Source organism: Pempheris klunzingeri, chromosome 1, assembly GCF_042242105.1.
Source record: "Pempheris klunzingeri isolate RE-2024b chromosome 1, fPemKlu1.hap1, whole genome shotgun sequence".
Lineage (NCBI taxonomy): Eukaryota > Metazoa > Chordata > Actinopteri > Acropomatiformes > Pempheridae > Pempheris > Pempheris klunzingeri.
Genome location: NC_092012.1, coordinates 14,821,366 through 14,846,842, shown reverse-complemented (window position 1 = coordinate 14,846,842; position 25,477 = coordinate 14,821,366). Strand labels below are relative to the sequence as shown.

The 25,477-nt window shown below is 39.1% G+C and overlaps 1 protein-coding gene across 1 annotated transcript in view; it reads left to right on the top strand.

Annotated features, from left to right (window-relative positions):
* The first annotated feature begins 565 nt into the window (after positions 1-565).
* galnt18b (UDP-N-acetyl-alpha-D-galactosamine:polypeptide N-acetylgalactosaminyltransferase 18b) overlaps positions 566-25,477 on the top strand; it is a 71,879-nt gene continuing 46,967 nt past the window's right edge. Inside the window, exon 1 of the mRNA XM_070829426.1 lies at positions 566-803. Coding sequence (XP_070685527.1) covers positions 566-803 — 238 coding nt within the window. The remainder of the gene's footprint in view (positions 804-25,477) is intronic.

The following is a 25,477-nucleotide window of genomic DNA, read 5'->3' as shown; positions in this document are numbered from 1 at the left end:
CTCTCACTGATCCTGCGCCTCGGATAGACGTGTTTCCCTGCTCTTGGGGAGAAATTACGCATCATGTGTGCAGTGTGGGGTCGGTGCGGCGCAAATATGTCGCCGTTTGGACAGAAATAGGTTAGAACTGTCAGAAATGTTCTGGATGTCCGGTCAGATCCACTTTCGCTGAGAATCAGTGCGCAGCGGGGACGCGTGCAGCAGGGGCGGCTGTCAGTCCTCACCATCCCTCCCATTGGCTGCTGCAGGATGCTCCGTGCCTCTCCTGTTTCCTTGATCCTCAAATGCAACTGGAGCCGACGGAGGTTTTCAATGGAGCGACAGAGGGAACCTTCACCTGTAGATGTTTTACATTAACCTGCGTCTCACCATCGCTCCAAAAACCCACACGGCACTTTTGAAGTGAAGCCTCCGCGCTTCGGATAGTGCATCGCTGCACAGTCGCTGGAAATAACTTCATTGTTCCAGGTTTTTTTTTTTTTTGGTTTATTTTTTTCTTGCGGGCGCCTGTCGCCCTGTCCTCCGGTTTGACGGGATACTGCAGGCTGCATGGAGGGATGTCGGCATGGCTTGCACCAGGAGAACCAAAACTTTGGTGTCCACATGCGTAATCCTGAGCGGCATGACCAACATTGTTTGCCTGCTCTACGTCGGATGGGTTACTAATTACATCGCCAACATTTACATCAAAGTCCCGATGCCTTTACCGGAGAGAAAGTTAGAGGGGGACAAAAGAGGTGATACTCTCCGGATCATGGAGAGGCTGGATCGGCTGGAGAATGTGGTCAACCAACACATACAAGGTAAAGCGTCCATCATTTAAATTTGAGAAAACTGAACTGCCTTTACCTGCACCTCCACCACCTGGGCTCCATTTAAAGAAACTTATATTAGGCGAATAGCTTCACTTTTATTCCACTACATCGTCTGTTTTTGGAAATGGATACAGCAGGAACTTCTTTTGTCTGCTGAAGATCAGGTTATTTGGAGGGTGCGATAGAGGTCAGAGGACTGTTATGAAATGATTAGTCCAGTGAGGATGTTTTATAATGGCACTACATAAGCACAAGCAAAATAATTAATTGCAGGTAGGCTGCAAAATAAGAATACCTGTCATAAATGAATAAATGTAATTTAAAGTGCACGGCATTGCTCTCCTGATTAACAGACAGTGAAGGAATCTTATGTGTCATTCATTAATACAGTTAAATACGTGCTTGTGCAATCATCAAGGTTAATTTGAATGTTGGCTACACTGAAAACAGATGTGTATTCTGTAGGAAAATACACAACATGAAGCTCCTCATATCATGAGCTGTGCTCCATCTGAAAATGTAGTGTGTAGTGCATCCACAATGAGAGCCGAAATCCAAGAAGGTGTTTAGTAGAAGAATTCTACATGGAAATAGAGTTAGGACACTGAACTGTATCATTCAGACTCCATGCTGGAGTACGTATGAGTATAATTGCAGGGAAGTTAATTGTCTGATCTGTTGATTCACTCATCCTTCAGGTACCTCTTATTTCATCAAAGTTAGTTGGGAAGATTCGTGAACTTTGAAAAACTGAAACTTCACCTCCTGATACATTATTTAACACAAACTTGTTCCCCACTTTGAAGAATGTCTGGAATCCTTTTTCTCAAATTCCTTCAAGCCTTTCCTCCACTCCTGGCGTACAGTTACTTTACACTTGATCACACACAGTTAATTTCTCTCCACTCTGTGTCTTTAAAGGAGCTATTCTTGTCATCACAGGGGGGCTCATTTTGGGCAGGTCCCAATTTGAAATGGCACAGAACTGGTGCAGAAGTGAAATGCAGACAGAAATGTACTCATGCTGCTGTGAGCAATAAAGGCTCTGTGCTAAGCTTGGATAAACATTCCTCCTGGAGGCAGGTCTCCATTTCAACTTGGCACCCATAGGCATCTGTGGGGCGGAGTTTTGTTCAGGTGCCCCCAGTGACTTACCTCCAAAGTGCACGTTCCAACTATTTCTGTTACTCTGACAGAAACGATAATTTCATGCTGGATTTGCGCTAAAAAATCAGCATGCCAGGGAACACTTCTACAGTGATTTTCCACTTCAGCAAGCCTTCATCTAAAATTAAAGATAAATATCAAAAAGATTACTCATAAACATATATAATTTTCACAAATCTATGCCTTCAGGAGTCAAGAGGCTAATGTGTGCTTCATTACATTTTGCTAAATACGCTCATTCGCTTTTTCGCTGAATGCTAGATGAGAAGGTTGAAATTCCTCTCATTTCTATTTGGTAAATATGCAGCCACAGTCAGCAGCCACTGAGATTAGTTCAACAAAAAAGGGGACTGCAGCACACCTGGCTCTGTCTAAATGTGTCTGCAGCATCTCTAAAGGTCACTAATTAACACGTTATATCTCGGAAGTTGCTGCACCCAGCCAAGAATTAGTCCCAGACATACTGTAAACCCCAGTAAAAGTCCTGCTTGCTGTTTTCACATTTCTGTTTTGGATGGATTTAACAAACAAGCTGTAACTTGTCAATTAGTGAGCTTTAAAGGTACTGCTGGGTGGATCTTCTACCTTTGGACAGAGCCAGGCGAGCCGTTTCCCCTGGTTGCCATTCTTTGTGAGCTACACTAACCCGCTGACTAATTGTAGCTTCGTGTATCACTGCAGTAAAGAGTGGCATCAATCTTCTCATCCTATTTCCCATAATGTCAAACTCATCCTTGAAGAACTAACTGTGGCTCTTTATCTTTTTATGCTTCTTTTAAAACTAGGACAGTCGTTCTGTAATTAGTTTAAAAAAAACATTTTCATTTTCATTTTTTGCACTCATATTTTCATGAGCTCATGCACAGTCAGCTGACATCATTATTAGCTTCTTTGGGTATTTTGCCCTCATTTCAGTGAATGGATGTGTTCTCAGGCTCCTGACATACACTGCAGGGACTTGACAGAGATCACACTAATACCAAAAGTAAGTCACTGCGCTTGAGTTTGGGGGCGCACCATCATTGTTGACAACAGAACCTGTTTGGGCTTATGCTGGGGGAGACTGGTAATGTCCTACATTCGTAACAACAAAAACTGTTCCAACAAAATGACCTGTCACTTTAAGTATGAGCCATATTGTCTGGATTTCCTTGATAATTGCTCTGAATGCATCGGCTGCAAATATAGACCCATAATCTCATTCTGTAAGTGGCCGACGGCATCAGCAGTCTGTGAGCTTTGGGCAGAGCCAGAGTCATTAGTGCGCCTTCGACATCTCTAAAAATACATTTCCTTCTTATATCACGGAGTGAGACAAGTGTAGAAATGGTATATTCTAACTCCTGCATTCTTTAATTCAGCACTGTGACTTTCACACTTGAGAGGGTCCCGATGCACTGTACAACCACATGCAGTCTTTTAGTGCACCGTAAAGACCAGCGTTAGCTCCCACACCACAGAACATTACTGCACAAGAAAATGAAACATTTACTGCAGCTGACTCACTGTGGACAGTCAAGAGAGATGTCTTTGGTGTCAGCTTCCCACTCTGGGATGAGACTGAAATATTTCACTCCTCTAACTGTGTGATGTGATGAAGTGGCCTGCTAGCAGGACAAAGCAACGTGGCAACTGCACATTAACTGGCTGAACTCTTTCTTGCATTAAGTACAGTCAGCCGAGGAGAATTTATTGGATAGTTGGACTGAGCAGGTTCACACATGCCCACCATGAGGGCTGTTTGCTGCCAAAACCAAACTGCCAGCAGTAGTGACAGTCTACAGTACTGAAGACCCGGTCAGGTTATACTTCAGAATGTCCTGTGGAAAAGCATGGCTATGTTACTGTGCATACGTTTAAATACTTTTAGTTATTTATATTTCTGCACTCAGTTGCCAGTTTATTAGGCACACCAAGCTAAAACTAATGAGTCTAATACGGCACCCCTGCAATGTTATGATGTCCTAATGTTTAGTTTTTGCAGAAACTGTTTTTCAGGTGAGGTGTAAACTCAACTGTATGGTCATTGTGGAGGATAGTTTGTGGTGCTGTTGAACTGTACTGTTTTATATTGGCTGGTGTTTCTATTATTTTGTCCCCATTTATATCAACAAGGGTAAGCTAAATAACAGAAATGCCTCACTGTGTAATGCAACACAGTTCAACAGCACCACAAGAAGAGTTTCAACAAAGATGAACATTATAAGCTTCCTTATGGTAGGGCCCTGCATGGACCTAAAACTCCAGCACCAGTCCGACACCAATATCACTTTAAGCAATCTCCGGTGCGTGCAAACACACACACACACACACCACTAAGATGTACATTTTTCATCTGCCTCAAACATACCAGTGCTACCGGTGCCACCAACAATCATGCCCTCAACTATTAATACTGACTTTCCATTACAGAGAAGCATAAGCATGAAGTATAAAATACAGCCAAGCTACGTGATCCAGCAGTAAATAAAAGATTTACGGCCTACTTGCAGCTTTTCCCGAAGCGGTAGGAACTTTAAGGAACCCACTGCTTCAACCTCTTCCTGATGCTCTGCATCGTCAACAGAAGCTCAGAACTATATAATCAATATCACAATATTTCAAGCAGTGGCTGATGTGTGCTCTGGTGCGCATATACGGGCACAATGAAAGGAGAGAAATGAGCCTGAGTCCAACCCGAGTCCGGTCTATTGCAAAAAACAAAGTGGCCCGAGGCCGGCCCCAGTTGACTCAGTGCGTCGTCGGGACTTGACGGGCTTGCAGACTCCTACATGGAGGTAGGATTTGTTGCAGGGCTGTTGTATTAGACTGCATTAGTTTTAGTGAGGTGTCCTAATAAACTGTCAGTGTACATAGCTTGTTTTTGCCTTGTCACTAAATAGTGTTTCTCAGTGACGCAGCAGTGATGAGCCGTTACAGTTATTATTATTAAAGCCATGTTAAGCTGAAGTAAATATAGGCTGCAACAAACAAATGTGTTTTCTTGATTTATCGTTAGTCTATGAAATGTTAAAAAAGTGAATAATGACATTCACCATTTGTCAGAGCCTCGTATTTCCTTGTTTTTGTTTATATTTTTGTTTGTTTATTTTTCTTAACTTACAGGACAAAATATTCAGTTTACAAAAAAACATCAATGTGTCGCATTTTAGAAGCTAAAACCAAAATGTATTTGGTATTTGTGTTTAACTGGGAGTCGTTGAATGTAATTGAACTGAATAAAGTTGATGCGATTATTATATGTTAACAAAATAAAACTATATATGTAAATCCTGATAATAGTGCTATTGTCAGTGCAGGATTTATAGTGTTAGAAAACAAAACCTATAACAGAAGCAAATGTGTCCGAATGTATGTTGTGCTGTTTTGACAGAGGCCTGTTTAATTAGGACGTTGTTCATGAAAAGGCAGCTTGTTCCACGGCTTGCTTCAACCTCCGAGGATGTGTATTACCAGCGTGTAGTCTGACTGAATGGCCACGAGGGCTGCGAGAGCCAGTCATTAACAGAGTGCTGATTTAGCTCAAATGATAGCGACAGTTCCCAAAATGGCTTCAAGCAAATCCACCCGTCAAGTCAACTGAGCAGCTCAGTAAATCAGTGTTTTCCTTGATGCTCAGACGACAGTTATATTTGGGTGTTTATCTAATGTGATATTCCAGAGCAACAATGGGTGCAGCAGTAGAATAAATGAATGAGGAGGAGAAAGGTGAAAGCACACGTGTACACATGGATGTATGCAGGTGTTTGTGTGCATGCTTGTGCATGCAGGCTGTGGTATGCAGCACAAAGCACAAGTTGCACTCACACATACTTCCAGTTCCTTTCAAGCGCTTAGTCCTTTGGGGGAAAGAACAGTTAAAAGACTCTTTTGATTCAGTTTTAGAGGAAGGCCACCACGTTTCTTATTAAATAAATGCCCTTTTTATTAGTATTCTTATTTCTTTTGACTGTGGTATTGAATGATAATGTTATATCATCCTATCAGATATAAGATGTCTGAATGGGCGTCGTGAAGGTATTAAATCCAAAGTTATCAAGGGACAATCAGTGTATATTGGCTGAAATATCTCCACTAGTGACAGAAATAGGTGAAAACCACATGCAGGGACCTACAGTATTTACTGGCAGCGTTGATCTCGACTGTTCTCGCTCTGCCGTGTACCTTAAACTAGTTTTCATCTGGCTACAGAGAGAGCTCTAGAGAGCTTATTTTCTTTCTTTCTTACTTTTTCTCACAGATACAGCATGATGGTAGATTTATTCCTAGGTGGTGATGATTATTTTGTCATTTTGTTTTCAGTTTTAAAAGATAACTATATGTGAGCCTGTTTATATGCTCCGCTGACATGGGAAATTCACCAAAAGTAAGAAAGAAGGGAGTTGCCCTTCCCTTAATAAAGTTGTTAATTTTTTGGTGCTTACGTCTATGGGGGCACATTAAAATCAGCCTGACGGCTCTGAGAGTGTTTGTGGGCATGAAGCGAGTGGCTAATTAAGGCAAATGAGGGGCAGGTGTGCTGGCAGGTGATGGTCAGGTGACCGGGGATCGGCAGGAACAGATGAGGACTAACTGCTGGGTGCAGAGTGAAGCATCCTGGGTATGAGGATAGCTTAGAACTGGTGGGGGAGGTTGATGGACAGAAAAACACAAAAGTATATTGATGGAGCGCGTTGGTAGCCAAATGGTCACAGCACATGGTTTGATTCCAGCTGGCAACCTTTGTTGCGTGTCATACCCCTGTCTCCCTGTCCTCTGTTTCCTGTCTGCCTCCTCACACTGACTGATCAATAAAGCAAAAATGTCTTAAAAACAGTACATTAAGATGAAGGTTTACAAGTAGTTGAAGAAATTATTTTAACTATAGTATTGCTGCAGTTGAGTCACAATACAGTATCTTTATAAATTCTATGTCTACAAAGATAATGTTATAATGTTCATTGACACTGTCAGAGAGACATTTATGTTATCATAGTTTACAGGCGTATCGAACTGGACAGCAATATATTGCGAGGTGTTTCTAATGTTTTGCACATTGCATTTATGAACAGAAAATTTAAAAGTAAAAAATGTAAATTTAAATGAAAGTTTATTTACAATGCAGTTCAACACAACACCAACACTACCGATGACCTCAGTAATAAATGTATAGTTGAACCTCAAGGATATGTAGAATACATGTTGGTGAGTAGCACTGTACGGAAACACAACTTTTGCCACAGGGCACCTTTATTTTAGTGTGCTAGCTTGCCAATATTCGGTAATTTTCACAATATAATACGGCTGAGGCTGAAGGAAATGTCTTTAATTTTCCCTTAATTTTAAGATGTACTAAGTTGGTTACTTTACATTTGAAAAATAAACTTGTCACTGTGGTTTCTAAGTTACTGCAAAAACATCTTTGGCATTTCTGTACTGAAGTTTCACATGACACCCCAACATATATGGATCTGTTGTAATCATATATCTTTTATTATCAGATATTAGCAATTATCGGCTAATATCGACTGGCTTTTATCAATGTGGCTCTACTGTAAAAAGATAATGTATGAAAAATATTTGTTGAGGAATATTCTAGTCTTGCTGGGTTGGCAGAATTTCATGCCTTATTCACTAAGCAGCAGGGTAGGACACAGGGCACATTTAGAGAGACACTGAGCTGTATGCAAATTTGAGTTCTATAAAAGGCCCTAAAGGTTTTTTGTGAATTCATCAGTGTACAGTAATAGTGACTCTCAGGATTGGCATCCACTGAAAAGGAAGTTAAAAGAAAAGGCTTTGGTGTTCTTCACAACTGATGAAGATGAAATTCATGTAACAATGGTGTCCACTGTTGTGGAAATTTCTAGGAGATGAAGTCTGCTGCATGGAGTTCTTGTGCGCATTTATTTTTGCAAAAAGGAACAGCTGTTACAGAGACAGTCATGCAGTCAAAACAGTTCTGAAAACAGTGCTCCCTGAGTTTCTATCTGCATTGCTTTTTATGAGGTGAGGACCTGTAGGCTCGGGGGTTTGGCTTGTGGACCCTGGGATATGCAAGACAATACACGTCCTGTTGATCAGACGTTACTTTGACACCCCTTTGTTTCATACCTCACTGGGATGCATCCTGAAAGACCAAATGTTTTAACACCTCTTTCTTCTGTGGTCTGGTTGGGACACACCCTGGTGGATCAAACTGTGAATTTACATTTCTTTGTCTTCTGACATGCAAATTCCCATCACACCACAAACATGCTAAAGATTTATCACAAGTCTGATTCATCTGTCAGCACTTGCAGTTTGCAGCCTGTAGGCAGGGATGCTGACAGTGTGCGAGAGAGAGAGTCTGTGGTGAGGAGTGGGAATATAAAACCGGAATCGAGAGGATATTGAAATACAGGGATATGAATGCACTGGAGAATGTTTGGTAATGAAAACAATTAATTATTCTCGCTCCAGAGGGCAAAATCATCATGAAGAGAATAAATTAGACGCGTAAAAGCCTCTTACAAGAGTGTCGATTCAAAGGTCGTCCCCTGACAATTTCTCCTAAATAGATCAGTTCACGATAGCAAATGTTCTCTGTGTAGCGTTTTCCCCACTGATTTCCTGCAGCCACAACAAAAGTATGAAGACAACCCATGTAAGTCAGACTGATTCAGTAAAAGTCTGACTGATCTAGTTTATGATAACCAACTTTTGTATATACCGATAAATGTACTGATATGAACTTTTCAGCTTGGAGTTGCTTAAAGCAACACCATAAATATAAAATATAACTTACAGCTACATTAAATAATTTTTGACCAGTAGGGGACAAAAAGTCAGGTTGCCAGGCTAGCTGTTTCCCCCTGTTTCTAGTCTTTGTGCTAAGCTAAGCTAACTGACTGCTGAACTATTACTTTTAGCGTACAAATGGACCATTTGTAAGAAAATAACAAAACTAAAAAAATCCACCGTGCCGCATGTGGTAGAGCTCCAGCATACAGCAAGTTGTGATACATTCATGGTGAGACAGTTCCAAAAATTATTTTGGTGTCTGTCTCAGATAACTACTACACCTCTGTAATTAAAAAAAAAACCCTTAGATGTAATCTATTTTCCTGGGGTGTCCAACAGCCTGAAAGACTCTACATCATATTTTCTCTCCTGGAAGGACATGACAGAGGACACTTTAGCACCTTTTGTTACACATTGGACCACTGCAGAGGACACTTTATATTTTTTCATCTACCATAGGGGTATTCAAGAGGGCACTTAGGGGGCATTTTTTTCCAGCATCTGAGCACAACCTGCAGCCCCTTCCTCCCTCCCCGGTCTGACAGTAGTTTCTCTTTTCTGAGTCAACACCAGCTCTGCCAGTGTGATCTAATCTGTCAGAGCACATTTTGAAATCCAATGAATGTTTTTTGACAGCGTAATATATTTGCCTATTCTTGGAGTTAAGCTGCAGATGGACAATGTTTAGTGCAGACATACAAAATCTGCAGCTCTGACCACTTTTATGCCAAAGTAATATTATTATTATTATTATATTAAGCAATTCCTTCAAAGAATGATGTCAGAATGTGAATGAACCAAGTAACAGGACTTTTTAACAGAAAATACATTAACAAAATGAATTGTCTATATATACATACATACAGTATATATGTTTGTGTAAAATTGGATCACAGTGTTGTAGTAGAATCGATTATGGTTATCAGCTTTCCATATTGAGATATTGATCAGTGGTGTAATGAACATGAATGTATATTTATTGTAAATCGAATGAGAGAGCTCCTTATTTGCAATAAAAAGCCATTATAAGACTGATAGCTTAGCAAATCAATTCTGATGACATAAATTTAATACAAACCAAAGTCACTTTACTACCTAACCCATCACAATTTCATTCTCATAAGAGTCTTAAATGTTAACTGACTATGGTCGCTTCATATACTTTCATACATATATACTTTCACCTACATCAGTGATTAATTTATTTAGTTGAGAAATTGGTTAAAAATGGCCATCACTATTTCCTAAAGCCTAAGGTGACGTGAAATGGATAATTAGACTGACCAAAGGTCAAAACTCCCCAAAAATCCAGTGAACTATTACATAAGACATAAACAAATTCAGAAATTTAATGAGCTGGAAGGTAATATTGGGTATTTCTTGATAAGCAATTAAAATGATTGATTACCAGAGTAGTTGAGCAGTCATTTTCTGTTGATCGACTAATTAACTCAATGACTTCTCTATACACAGTCCTAGAAAAGTGAGGCAAATTGTGACAAAAACAGGGCCCTGTTTCCTGATAACAATCAATCTCAGAAGTTAAGAGATTCACTCAAATTTCTGTTGTGCAGACTTTCTGTTGTCAGTCTTTGATGGTAAAGATGATGTTGAGAACACTTTTAAGTGACTTCACATCCTTAACTTAGCTGTACTTGATAGTAAAAATACATAAATCACAAAGTGTAAGTGTTGAAAAGGGCACAGACAAAAATGCTTATTCTTTGGGTTGAAAACAAAGCGTAATGTGCAGGCAATATGTGTGGCAACATGTGCACCATAAATAAAAAAGAGGTGGAACCTGAAAATATCCCATCAGTAAAGTTTCATAGTTATATGAGGTGAGAAGAGGGAGAGGACGACGGCGACAACAGATCGTTGCACAAGCGATTGTTGAATTCATTTGTGTGTATTAGTTTTATTTTCTTATTTTCAAATTTTAACATTATCATTACAATATTATTTTGCATTAAACATCACTTAACAAAGCACATTAGCATGCAGGACAAATAAATAAACTGAAAAATTCACAAAAACACTAAAAACTTCAATAAACTGTGTAGTTTTAGGTTTCGCCTGCAGGTTATGATTTTATTAAGATGCTCCTGGCCTCCTATGAGAGAATAAGAGGATTGTTAATATGATCATTTCTAACAGTGTAATTTAAAATGCTTTGGGGGAACACTTCTTAAACTTCAGAATGCTCGTAGTGCTGATTTTACAATCAACTTAGCCGTAAAAAAAGAAACTTGGCCCTGGTCTTTGCTGCTGCTGGTGTGCTCAGTGTCTGTCTGGCTATTTGTGCTCAGCCACCATCACCCAGCTGCCAGCTGCTTGGATTTGCGTTTGGAGACCATGTGGACAACCATGCAGTGTGCGTCCTGCATGGCAAATTTGTAATGTGCAGCTTGTGCGTGCAGTCAGAAGACAAAGGCAATCTGTTCACACCCCAACCAAAAACAAGAAAAAATTCAGTAAAATTCTTCTAACTAACCTCACAAACCTGACTGCTACTAGAAACAGCATTTTTCATGCTTTAGATTTAAGCTGCATTTTCTCCTCTCAGCAGATCCTTATGTCAACATGACAGTGGGCTTTAGCTGTCAGTATTCGATTTGTCTTTATTGAGTCAGCTATTGCTGATGTGAGGTTATGATGGGGGAGGGTGGAGATGGATTACAGGGCAAGACTCAATGAGACAGAAGTGAATTACTGAGGCTGCGAAACGAGATTCATCAATGCTAACTATAATTTAGATCTTCTATCAAAATACATTTTCCCAGCCTTCACTCATCATTAACCCATTGCTGATACAGAAAAATGGCGTACTGTAGTCATCTACTGCAAAGCATTGCATTTTAAATCTAGAAAAAAAAACAGTGGATGTTTATTCCATCAAAAAGGTTGCTTCTAAGGGCCTCTCAAACCTCTGATTCCCCAGCATTTTTGAATGCATCACCAATGTAAATTTTCATCTTTACAGCTTATCAGATTTAAGCTCTGTCCACTTAGAACAAGTATTACTCAGTCTCCTCCTGTCATGTGCAATAATTGCAGACGTTGTCTGTGTTCTTTATCCTGTGTAAATCTGCTGGGTTTGTAATCTGTAAGATAAAAAAAATGAAGCTGTGTTTGGACAGGATTTGTCTCCCAAATAGGTCAGGTGATTTTAATATTTCATGTACTTAACAGAGTGCAGAGTGCGTGTGTGTTTGATATGTCTTGCACTGCCCCTCCAATAATTACATTCCTAATTAATTGCTTCCTTTTTACAGAGAGTACGTTGCACAGCCCACACAGATTACTTGAAGCTTACTAAATCCAGTCACACTTCTATCATCAATCATATCTTTTCTTATCATTTGCACAATCCTCTCCAAAAATGCATATGCAATAAAGACAGAAGCACTCCTCACCGCTGACAGACAGTGTGCTTCACATCACAAGCCGACTGAGAAAATGTGCCACCAGCAAGGTGCAAAAGTAAATCTTGTCGTTAATCACATGATCTCCCCAGCTAATTTTATTCAAGGTTGATTTGGGCTTTGTGCAGCTATTGTATAATCACTAATCACATTGTATTTTCTTTCTTTCCAAGCATGAATCACATCCCTCATCATGCTTGGACTCATATGTTCAATCATATGTTACAGTACATTTTACACGAGAGCTGGTGCAAGGCAGCAGAGAAGGGACCCAAATGTAGGCAATCCAGGCAGACAAGAAGAAATTGGTGACTTTTTGGACAAAGTGAAGATACACAAGCTTGTAGGCAGGCAGGTACAGGTTTCAGGGTTAAGGGTTGCAGGGCTCAGAGGAGGCAGGCAGGCAGGTTCAATTGGCTGGACAGCAAAAGCATAAGCAATGTCCTTATTTCACAAAACACATTCTTTCAAAGGGTTTAAAAGTGGGTGTGTTTTGTCTTCTAGAAATGTGGACTTTTTTTGACATGCATCTCTACCACAGCCTTACAAATTGTTGACTAGTCTTTTTGTTTATAAGGCACAGTGCTGGACATAAACAGGCAAGAGGCATGCATGTTCCGAATGCACTGCAGACATCTTCATAGAAAGCTCCTAAAACCTGAATGATATCGGCATATCCCACATGTGTTAATTGCCTATGGCCTAATTCAGAAAATCTAAACAGACTATGCTGTTTACATGACCCATAGTGAGTACAGAAAACTTTTATATTCGAAAATATCAGTGGAATATGAGCATATGATGCATTCAGTCATTGACTATCTGGCAGAATGAGTAGAAATGGGTTGGTTGTATACTGCACGACTAATGAGTCTGGTGTTTGGGACAGGTGAAAAAGTCTGAGGGCATCTGGTAGAGGATGGCACTGAAGGGGTTTGGGGGAAGTGGAAATGTGGCTGCAGGGAGGGACAGAAAGGCAGACTGTGACAATATACAGGCCCAAACATGTGAAGACATCAAACATCATCCATTCATCAGCTGACATTGGGCAAGAGGCGGGGTATACCCTGGACTGGTCGCCAGCCAATCGGTTTCAAACCTGCCAGCCAGCGGAATCGAACCTGGAACCTTCTTGCTGTGAATATTGGCAAACCTCCTCTGACATTCATGCAATCCTCTCTGTAAAGGCTGTAACTTAGCCTTGGTCCTTGGTCGCAGATATAAAGTGGAAAGCTACCTTAATACTTTGTTTTCATCCCAGAGTGAAATGCCTGAGTAAACGGCAAATATAAATGACTAGTTTAACTGAAGGCTTCACTGTTTTTTTCATATGGCTCTAACCACTAAAAGTTCAAGGCTTCTCTTCTAAATCAAATTAACAAAGGGAGAAAACTGCTTTCAGACAGACAGACAGCATTTTCAAAACATAAAAGCCAATAGAAAATACACAAAAAACAAGTTTAGAAATGATTTTTAAGAACATTGCTCAATGAACTCTCATAATCATTTTCATTTTACATTGGTTACAGACAGATTCACAGTAGGGAAATAGGGTCAATACATCCAACTTGCCTACTTTATGAAAAACATACACCTTTTTATTACCTTTACTAAAATGTTAAATAGTTCATATGTAGGGCTGCTATGGTTATGTACGCACAATAAAAAATCAACATCTGAGCAAAGTATCGAATTGGCCAGTGCTTTATCCTCTTTGCTCTTTGTCTTGTCTGAAAGTCTTTACATAAGCATCCACAGCGAGATCTAGCTCGAGTACTCTTGAGGTTTTTACGGCTCTGCTAGGGTTTAAATCACTGAGAACAACTTGAAGTCACGTTCACCAAATGAAGAGGTTGTAAAAGTATTTTATTCCCAAATTCTCTAACCATTCAACTGTCTGCTCTGAATGAAATTTAAGACTCTGTACAGGTCGCTGTTGAATAGCATCTAAGGATCTGTTAAATGTGAGTTTCTCCATTTTCCCCATGTGAGTGTCTCCATGACTCAGCTGTCGCCTGCTGTTTCTAAAGCATGTGTGTCAGATGCCTCACGTTCATGTCAGCCTGTAAGTGAAACTACTGTATAAATCAGAATTCCTTTAATAAAGGAATAAGGTGTCTATTTACCTGTTAATGCTATGTAGATGCGTGATTTAGAGCTGAAATGCTCAGTCAATTAATTATGCTGTAGACTGAAAATTTATCTGCAACAATTTTGAAAATAGATCAATAATGAATTGCCAAAACATGCTGGTTCCTGCCTCTCAGATGCACAGATTTACTATTTATCCTCTCTCCAATATGACTGTAAACTGAATATATTATTTGGGTTTTGTTGGTTCACACAAAAAAGTAGTCATTTTTTACTCCAGAAACTTTTGAAATGAAAGAAAACATTGGATTGATTAATTTGATGCATTCATTGTCATCATATGAATCCATGCTGAAAACAATCAAATGCAGCTCCAGTGTTGCTGCAAACAGACAACTCTTTTGTCATAAAGAAAGGCGTTTTTTAATGGAGCACCTTTAAATACTAAGACACTAAAGACACATTCACTTGTCTGCTTTCTATATTAAAAACAACATTTTCCTTTTAAAACACCACTTTCATATGATGTCACTGTATGGTTTAAGTTCTGCCATCCAAAATCTGACAGATTTGCTGGTATTTATTTAGTTAGTTTATTAGTCATTTGTTTGTTTTCTACATTAAGAAATACAACTGTTGTAATATATTTTACATATAACATATAAATTACCATGAATTTACATAAAGATGATTTAGATATAAATAGAGGGATGGAAAGACTACCTTAAGATAATAAAGAAAAGAAGAATGCTGCTGTCTGTATTGTTTCTGAATCCCTCTTTGTTCTTGATTAACAATAGTGTCTGTACACAAATGATTTTGGTTTAATTGTGAAGCAGTTAGTGTCTTAAGTTCTTCACCAGCCGCCGCACTCTTCTTGCCTCTTCCTGGTGCAAGCCATCAAATATTCACAAATGCCTCAAAAATGCAAATGTTAAGCATAAAAGTAGGTGCAATCCATTTAAAGGAGCTTGGTTTGTATTTGCATAGGGATGTCTCAGCTGAATTGTACACTGATGAGAACAACAATTGATGCATCGCAGCAATTTCTTTACAACATCTTCAGTTCCCATCTGTAGTCCTCTGAAGGAAGATGTGGTGTGTTTGTTGCTGTCAGAAACGTGTAGGCCAACTGTGTAGTGTATGTGGTCCTGAAAGATGTGGTTTGTGGTTTGCCCCTTGTATATTATTAGTCACATTTTCAAATAACATGAAAGAAAATGTTCCACCTTTTTATTCCATTTCTTTTTTCATTCATTAAGTAACGAAATTCGATCTTTAATTGCAAAATCAAATGGGGTTTAATATACTTAAATGCTGATATTCAAACTAAAACTGCTCGATGTGCCCTTTTTTCTTGGATCTTCTGACAAAGCATGATGGGGAGATACAAGCGGCGCTTTGTCAGTTTGGTAAAGAGGGCAGTGGCTGCCATCAGCAACCAGCCAGCAGCCATTCGGTCTGCTTGGCTTGAGGTGCAAACTAGCTCTGTGTAAAAACTCCACTGTCATGTGCTTTTGTGGGGCATCTGCTGTGTGGTGATAAGGATAAGGACTGAGCTGTTTCACTTTCTGCAATACAGCATGGAGTTTTTGAACTAATTATATATCTTGTTGTATTGTTGCAGGAATTAATGTTAGATAAAATTCTCCCCCCCAACCTATACGTTTTGCAGCAGAGTCATGACTCATGATAGTGTGAGTACGGAACAGAATGTAAAAGCCTTTTTTCAAAGTGATGTGCGAAACGTAAGACCACATCTGCAATGCTCTGATTACAGAGCTGAAAAACAGAGCAACTAAACCTTCATATCTCTGCACTGAGGGCTCGCTTTCCAAGTGCCTCTGAATCAGCAGCCTCAGGTTCAACAGATGGACTCTCTGGACTTCTCAGCATCACTGTGGCTCTATGAGCTGAAATGCTGATTGGTGCCTCCTGGGAAGAACATTTACTGTTGGTTGGAGGGTGCATTTTGCGTGTTGCACTGGAACAGCCCGCCACACAACCAGAACATTTAGCTACCTATTCTGTGTTGTGAAGACAATAGAGACATTATGTTCTCTTTGGTATATTTTAGGATGATGCGGAAGAAAAATCAGGATATATAGATATATCCTTTATGTTTGTTCTCACCTTTTACACATCATCGGCCCCCAACCTATTGCTTTAATTTCAACGGCCAAACAGGCCTTTAACCAGCTGGGGACTGGTGTTGTTTGCCGTCAGTCTGTTCCATTTGTGATATGACTTCCTGAATTTATACAATGGAAACTCCTTAAGCAAGCTAGGCTAACTAACTTTTGCTAGCCTCCAGCTCCAGAGTGGAATCCAAACTGAGCAGCAGGTTGGGTCCTCTCAGATGTTGAATGCAGTAAAGGGTACATAAGCAGTGCTATGTGGGCTTGTTGAGAAAGGGGAAAAAAATTTAGAATATGCACCAATGATATGCTGTTCACAGTAGTGCTTCGCTAAAGTTACGGCACATCTTCTGACAGAGGTGGTTCTCATATGTCAAATATGTCAGAATAAATAAATAAATACATTAAAAAATACATAAATAAATGCACAATAGCTGCAGTCTCATTAGTTTCTATTTCCTTACAAAGAGTGAGGTGAATTAAAATCTCACTTCAACTTTGACATGGTTACTGCATCCCTTCCCCAAATAAGATAAACTCTTTTGTAACAGACTCACAACCTCTATGATATTTCTGGTAGTTTCACTCGTTTGTTTATCACTGGCAGCCTTTTTTCACTACAGGCTTGGTAAACCTCATTACTGGCCCTTAGCTTGTTTCTTTACCCTTAACGGCTGATGTGAAAGGAGCAACACATTTAGCCAGCACGTTTTGCAAATGGAGACAGCCCGAAGCTATTTTCTCATGAGTGAGTACACCAGTTCATACTTTCTTGTGGGCCTTGAGGTTTTATATGACTCAGGTTAATGACACCTATGATAATAAAATGCATTTTATTTCATGTCAGATCCGATTTTATCAGTTTCTTTATTTTCTATTTTAGACATTTCTTTATTGTGTTTTATCCCTATTTTGTATTATTCAGTTGTACAAGGCTGACCAAGTAGCGTGGACACAAAACCTGGAAAAAAAGGTCTAGTGTATTTCTTTACAAGTGGAAGCTGTCATTCCTCTGCAGTAATATGTACAGTGCATGCCTGGTGGAAAAAAAACAAAAAAAAAAAAAAAAAAAAAAAAAAATATATATATATATTTGTTTGTTTTTATATAGTTTGTGATGTATTTTTCAACCTACATCACCATTTTTGTCTACTTTTTCTCACCAACAATTCAGCGATGCATGGTGATTCAGATACTGACATATCCATCAACAATGGAGCATTGTTGGGAAGTTGTATTCAGTGTCGTCGAGTCATCAAGAGCTGAGATTTCTATTCCAGCCAATCGCTGCTCCGTCTGACTTTTTGACGTGTGCACCCTCAGTGACAAACACGGGACAAGTAAAAGACATGAGCCTGTGTTGTAACTGTTAAGGAATTCTCCATTGCACACATGCAACATACCAATACTGTCACCTTTAAAACATTCAACGTAAACTGTACCCATTACAAAAAGTGTATTTTTGCTGTTAGAGGTTTAATTTGTGCAGAATTTTTGGGTTAGATTGGATTCAATTGGATTTAGATTCTGTTTCTGAACCTTCAGTCCACGATTCTGTCTTTGATTTCCACAGCTCTTAATTAACATGATGCCATGTTTATTTCTACATGAAAGTGATAAAACAGAGGAAAGAGGAGAAAATTAAAGCACACACACACTCGCACTCACACACACACACACACACACACCCAGATGAAATAAAAAGAAACCTCAAAGGGCTCATTAAAACAATCTCTCCAATAAAGTCAAGGGCAAATAACAAATGAGGACACGGACTGAACTGGAAACTAAGTGTGGCAGATGTCAACAAGGAGAAACCTGTTCACGTTTTGTCTCCATAAGCTGTATATTTAAGTAATGTAAGCAAAGGAGATACGAATAGAGCTCAATGCTGCTTATATAGTGAAAGTCTTATCCCTTGAAAGTCTTATCCCTTTTCTGATCAGTGTAGTGTGGAATGGAAAAGAAGTAAAGGATCATAGATAAGATAAACATCAATGTATTGTTGAAAAGTCTGAATGTGTGGTTGTTTTTTGGTTGAATTTTGCGGCTCCTGGATCTGACAACAACTTCACGTTGGTTTTTATCCCTCCTCCACAGTTGGCTCTGCAGTTTGACCCACAGGTCATTTCTCCTCCTTTGAAAAGAGAAGGAGAAATCTTTATTGATATCGTTGTCCAGGCCTTCGGCTAACTTGCAGATGTTGAGAATGGATAGTCAGTTATCAAACCTTAAGAGCTTGACAATTATTTTTGTGAGCAGATCTGCCCCATGAGCCCATTTCTACTCCCCAGCATTTGTCTCACTTTCTCTCACTTCACTCTTGTCAGCGTTTCCAGCACCAATAATGGCACTTGCTCTGCTGGTTTTAACCCACAGCATTGACACATCTTATTCATTATTGTTACACAGATGCTTTTTCTGGCTTTGTTTACCCAGAAAGGCGCAAATGTCTGCTTTTCATACTTCTTCAAAAATTGCACACAAAAGGTTTCATTTATGTTTTCATGGGAAATATAATTGCTGCCTGGGTTTTATGTTCTGTGGCTATGCTTTTTTCTCCAGTGAACAAGGTGCTTGAAGTCTGTGAGTTGTAGACAGGTGGTCTGGTGGATGTCAGGCGCAGGAGGAGATAATCCTTGGCTTAAGGTTTGGGAAAGACTGTTTTTGATCAAATATCAATAAAGAAAACACAGCACAGTTTCCTTTATGGCACTGTTGATTTGCTGTGTGAGAGGTTAAACACAACTCCAACAAAGTTTGATCATGCTTTAGTTGCTGTGAGCAGATATGATATTCCAAGAGCAGATATTTTACAAAAATACAAATATGTTCAAATATCCACATTTTGCAATTTAGTAGTGTGATTAAGTGGAATTAGGTTTCCTCAAAAATATTTTCTGTTGCAAATTAGTAGTATATAAACATCATTTTTAAAACACAGAGTTGGTGTTTGTGTGAGGGGGCTGATGGTGCAGTGAGAGAACGGGATCTGTAGTATTTTACGCTTAAGGCTCCATCCTGTCACACTGCTGTCACGGCCACACTTCGATAATATTTGTTAGTCCTTTTGCAAATTCATCATGTGCCATACGTCAATCATCAGGCACACAAACAGTCAACTGACAGCCACTATGACAACAGCACCAACAATAAACAAACACCTCAGCATAGTCAGATCTGTGCACAGCATAACACCAAGGTGCTCTACATGTTATAGGGTAACTGTTTGTTATGCACACGTGTACATTTAAAACGGCCATTAGAGACCTGGTTACTTATACATGGCTAGAAGGATATTTATAGTTAGAACAGTTCAGAAATGGTATGAGGCTGATGTGCCAAACATCTAACAACAGAAAACTCAATCAAAGTTTCTCTTGTTCAGTTCCTATTCATGGTGGTATAGTGGTGAGTGTGAATGGCATATTCTTGTATAAAACCTCAGCACAAACCCCTGGAGAGGAGCAGCTTTGTGAATAGAGACTCACAAAAGCTGTGGTTGTTAAGTGACCTGTGCCTTATTTCACTCAAAACTCCCTGAGTGAAAAATCAAGGATTTCTCCACCTGAATAATTGATACATGCCCCATACCAGCCATCAAGAGGCCATGATCAAAAACAAAACATAAAATAAAATACTGGATGTCTGCGTCTGCCATCCAAATCGATGGAGACTTCATTAATACAGAGCAGAGACTTCTGTTTCTACAGGCAGCGGGTAAGAAAAAGACAAACTCTACAGCGTTTCAAAGATTCAGTTACTGCTTGTCAGTGAAATATTAAACATCATATGTCAGAAACTTTCACTTATCTTAAGATCTTTTTCTATTCATTAAAAAGATCTCTTTATGGAGCGGTACCATTGCAGGTTAACATTTTTGTGGCTGGAATAATTTACATTGCTAGAAATCCATGGAATCATATAACTAGCAGAAGTGGAGTAGTAGTCATTACTATATTTTCAGTAGTGTATAATCACTTGAAACTAACAATAAACTTAGAATGAGCCCTTTATATCCACTTACAGAGCAGCTTCTCATTCATGGGGTCCGCCATATTGTTTCTACAGTAGCCAAGAAGGAACAAAGAAGGGCTTTCTGCTTTTTTACATTGAATGGGCAGCTTGAATTTGGGGGTGCGAATACACTGATCGGAAGATGGAGCAGAAGAAAGAAGAGGAGTAGCATTTTGTGTTGTGACAAATGAAGCATCATACTTATTATCTAGCACAGGAAAAAGCAAGGGAGTGTGAATACTTGTCGGCCATTGTAGCTTCTCTACGTGCTTAAAAAGGAAGGGGTGAGGCGAGGGGTTTTCAGTTGGTTGCCACTAATGTCTACACAGTGGAGAACTTAGTAATCCCTCTGTTGAATGCGTTTAGTCCGTCTGTAATACCAAAGGTTAGATCATTTATGACAATTTAACAGTCACTGACAGACCTTGACATATTGCTCTTATAAAAAATTTGTATTTTAATTAGATGAACTGGCTGCCAAGAGCGCTTTGATATTGATTCATGTACAGTTGCTCAACCAAGTGTTCATTTGCTAAACCTTGTAGCTTAATCTTATGGATCAAGACCATTATGGACCAAATTCAAAAAAGGGAAAGGGATACAAAAAGTGTTTTCCCTTTCAATCTGTCACACACACACACACACACACACACACACACACATGGAAACACAAACATTTTGGTTTATAGCCACATTTACATGCATGGCTCTAAGGATGGCAATGTCATTTGGTAACTGAAATATTTCTACAAATATTGGGTGGATTGCTATAAAATTTTCTACAGACATTCATGATCCCCAGAGGCTTAATCTCACATACTTTGGTGATCCTCTGTTTTCCTTTAGTACCACCAGCAGGTAAAAGTTGCCACTTATTTTGACCAACTCTTCAACATCTATTCAGATGGATTGGCAGAAAATGTTATACACGTATTCATGGATCCTAAACAATGTGTCCTAATGATCCTGGTGGTTGACATTTGGGGTTTGAGTGAAATAGGAGTGAAATGCCATGAAATTTGTTACAGACATTCATGTCGCCCTCATGATTAACTATAATAATATTGGTGATCCCCTGACTTTTCCTCTCAGGTTAAAATTTCCAACTCCAACACTTTGGTTTAGATACCTGTGAAATTAATGACATTCCCATCAGCCTCAGTTGTGCATGTTGTTAAGCAAATGTTAACATGCTAACACACTAAACTAAGATGGTAATCATGATTAATATTACCTGCTAAACATCAGCGTGCTAGCATTGCCAATGTGAGCATGTTAGTTTGCCGCTGTCCACATTCTTCTTAGGGCTGAAATCTCATATCCCACTATTGGTCATTTTCTGTCCAGACAACGATATGTATAACAATATAGCACATTTCCTGTAATTTCAATGAATAAATAGCTTTTGTTAAATGACCACATGGAAAGGCCTTTACTGTTTGACATGATTGTGTGTAAATGTGGTTTGTGATATTTGAGTCTGTTGTTGGGACCACTTTTACAACAGGGCTGTACAACAGGAGAAGCCCCTCTTTTAGGAAGGATCTCCTTCTTTTGTCTTGGCTGTGCCACTTTCACTTTCCTCTGAGTTTGTTTGTGTTTCCTTTATGCAAATATCCTGCCTGCATCCCTGCTGTGTTTAAGAACTCATCCAAATGAGGGAAAATATCACTCTATAGATTGTGATTAGCTACATAATGAAGTGAAATAAATGGGAGCATGATTTGAAACGATCAATGTTTTTCTGTCATTATATGATATATATGGCCATATTGTACAGCCCCAAGATCAGTTTGATGGGAAATTATTGGAAAAATAGGTCTTAGGGGTTATACTTTAAAATATCATTGCTAGTAAACAGAAAGATAGATGTGATGTTCTAAGTGATAGATTAATGGTTGTGCTCTCCCTGTACTTTCTCAATGCCGTAGGCCATCAGTTTATTTTTCTGCTCCCAGGTGAATGCTCTGAAACATTTTTGATATAAATCCTACTCTGATGAGTGCTTTTCTGAGAAGAGGCTACACCTCAGACTCCAGTTTATGAAGAAAACAACCCCCTGTAAAGGACAAATAACGTAAAGCACAAGGCACAGATAAAACCTCGGAGATAAAAGCTGAAAAGCTACTCTCAAGAAGCATTTTTTTTCCCCCACTCAGTTCCAAAGCAGTCAGAACTGATAGGAGGTCATAGAAAAGGCCTCTCAGATGACTGAATTTAATGGAATAACAAATCTAGCTTTTCAAGTTGAACAGTGGGAATGAGAGATGTGGCACAGGAGCAAAATGTCCAAAGCTTGAAATCAAATAATGCCAGCACTGTCTCGTAATATCTGCTGTTGTTCAAAAGACGGAAAGTATTGCAGCTAGTTGCTCAGAATTTGTTGCCGTTAATGACATTGAATTTCTAGAGGAGATTCCTTCTCCTAAAGGATGAAAAAGCTGAACGAAAGCCTTTGTACCCCTCTGAAGGGCACGGGTGATTTCAACGCTTTAATGAGGAGAAATGAACAAAAGGGGTAGAGATGACAAAGGCCGCTGCAAGTAAACACGACCCTCCTCCTAAATTCTGCCACTGCATATCCACTCTTGGGAATAAACAAAGAAAGACAATGCCACACACCCCTCTACTCTTTCAAGAGGAAATGTCAGTGTGACGTGCCAGCTACTGATGCGTCCTAATGAGAGGATTTCCCCCTCCTCCAGACCCATTCGCAGGGTCCCATACAGCACCTATACAGTGATGTACCCTGTAAACAGACTAATTGGCTATTAGTTGTTTTTAACTGTCAGGAAAGTGGGGGACTTCTAGTGAGAGAAGAGCAATAAGATAGTATAAACTGTTACTGTGCAACTAAGCACAACTAACCATGGTCAGTGTATAAGAGTGTGTGTGTGTATGAAATAATACACACACTTCATTATACACACTTACATGAGAGTGTAGGTGGATTTTTAGGCCTTTTGATGGCAAGAGTTCCAAGTGTTAGGTCATTTATTTTTTTTTTAAACAATATTTTATTGAGTTTTACAAATAAGAACATACAAAAAACAATAACCACAGCAATAGTTATAATGTATAAGTGTACTATACAACAATTCTAAAGATAAAGATAAAAAGAATAGTAATAATAATAATAATAAAATAATAATAATAACAATAATACAAATATACAGTAGTAACGGAAGTAAATAAAAAAACAAACAACTGAAAAAGCAGCAGCAGTGGTAACTTGAAGACCTCAAGTTATAACAACATTCTCATCCTCCAGAAATTCCAAATTCTTCCAACTTCCAGATTTGGAAGACGAAGGCCACCTCTCTCATATGGCAAGTAAAGCAACTTCAATCGCAGCCTAACTTTTTTATTATTCCAAATGAATTTAGCGAGAATGTTGTTAATTTTATCAAAAAAACACTTGGGAAGTGGGAGTGGGATTGATTGAAAAAGGTACACGAACTTTGGCAATACATCCATTTTTATTATAGTAATACGGCCAATCATTGAAATTGGCATTACTGTCAAGCGATTTAATGTATTTGTTATGTTTTCTGTTAGCGAGTCATAATTTGAAGATACAATAGTTTGGATTTCGGGTGTAATTTTAACACCTAAGTAAGTAAAGCCATTTTTTGCATTGGTAAATGGTGTCTTTATAGTTGGTGTCAGACATTCACTTTTATTTAGAAATAATATTGATGACTTAGAGAAATTTGTTTTATATCCAGAGAACTCTCCAAATTTTTGAATTAATTCAATTAGATTGGGAATACTATCCTTAAGCCTGGTCAGAAAAAGCATAACGTCAGCGGCATACAAAGATATCCTATGTTCTTGTTCGCCTATCTGGATGCCCGCGAGGCCATCGTGGGCCCTGACAGCCATAGCAAGAGGTTCAATAGCTAAAGTGAACAGAATCGGTGATAGTGGACAGCCTTGTCGGGTTGAACGCTGCAGGTGGAATGGTTTTGAGACAACAGTGTTGGTCAGAATCTCTGCTACTGGGTTTGTATAGAGAACGTGAATCCATCTAAGGAATCCCTCTCCAAATCCGAATCGTGGAAGCAATTTAAAAGCGCCATTCTAATCTGTCAAAGGCCTGTTGGGCATCTAATGACAGTACCGCTGTATCTTCATCACCAGCTTTTTCATGTAATATATTAAGGACTCTTCTGATGTTATGGAAACCTTGACGATTTCTTACAAACCCATTTTGATCGTTATGTATAAGTTTAGGAAGGTGTGGATCCAATCTTCTTGCTAGCATTTTACAAAGTATTTTAGTGTCACTACATTGGCCTAAATGATGAGCACTCTGTGGATGGTTTTCCTGGTTTTTGGATAAGAGTTGTCATAGCTAGTCTCATAGTGGGTGGAAGAGTTCCTTCCTGGAAGCATTCTTTAAACATATAGTGTTGGGTCATTTGATATGTAGCCCAAACCTCCTTACTTTGTTTTTGCTCTGTCAACAAGCAGCTTCACAAGCAGGGTGTCAGCTTTTTAAACCTGCATTAATTGATTCTTTTTTTGCCACTTCGGGGCAGCGCAACAATATTTAAATACAACACTGTCATGTCATCGTATTATTAAGTTCATAAAACATGAATAAACATGTTAGGCCTGTTTACACATCCAGCAGATGCAGAGCTGTATTAGCATTTGTTTGGAGTTTTTTGAGCCACCCGTTGAGTCCAGTCCACTGTATTATAGCTCTGTTCCACCAACTCCTGGGAGAAATAACTGGCTATTTAGCTGCTAAATGCTTCACAGTGTTAACCAGCAAGTCGCTAACTTTGTGTCCTGTTATTCTGGTCAGGTAGCATAATGTGCAGAGGTAATAAGTAAAATAGGTCCAGTTAGAGAAAATTCCCTCAAGGAAAGATCTGGACATCATAATGTCTGACTTGCATTATGATTTAGGGCCATAAAGACTCATTAGGTACAGCCAGCTAAAATGAATGTAGTCTAATTCAACAGCCCTATAAAAAATCCTCCCTTCATCAATGCTCAGTTTTTGTTGAAACTGTTTTAGAGAGGTGCAGATTCACTGTATGGTCATTTT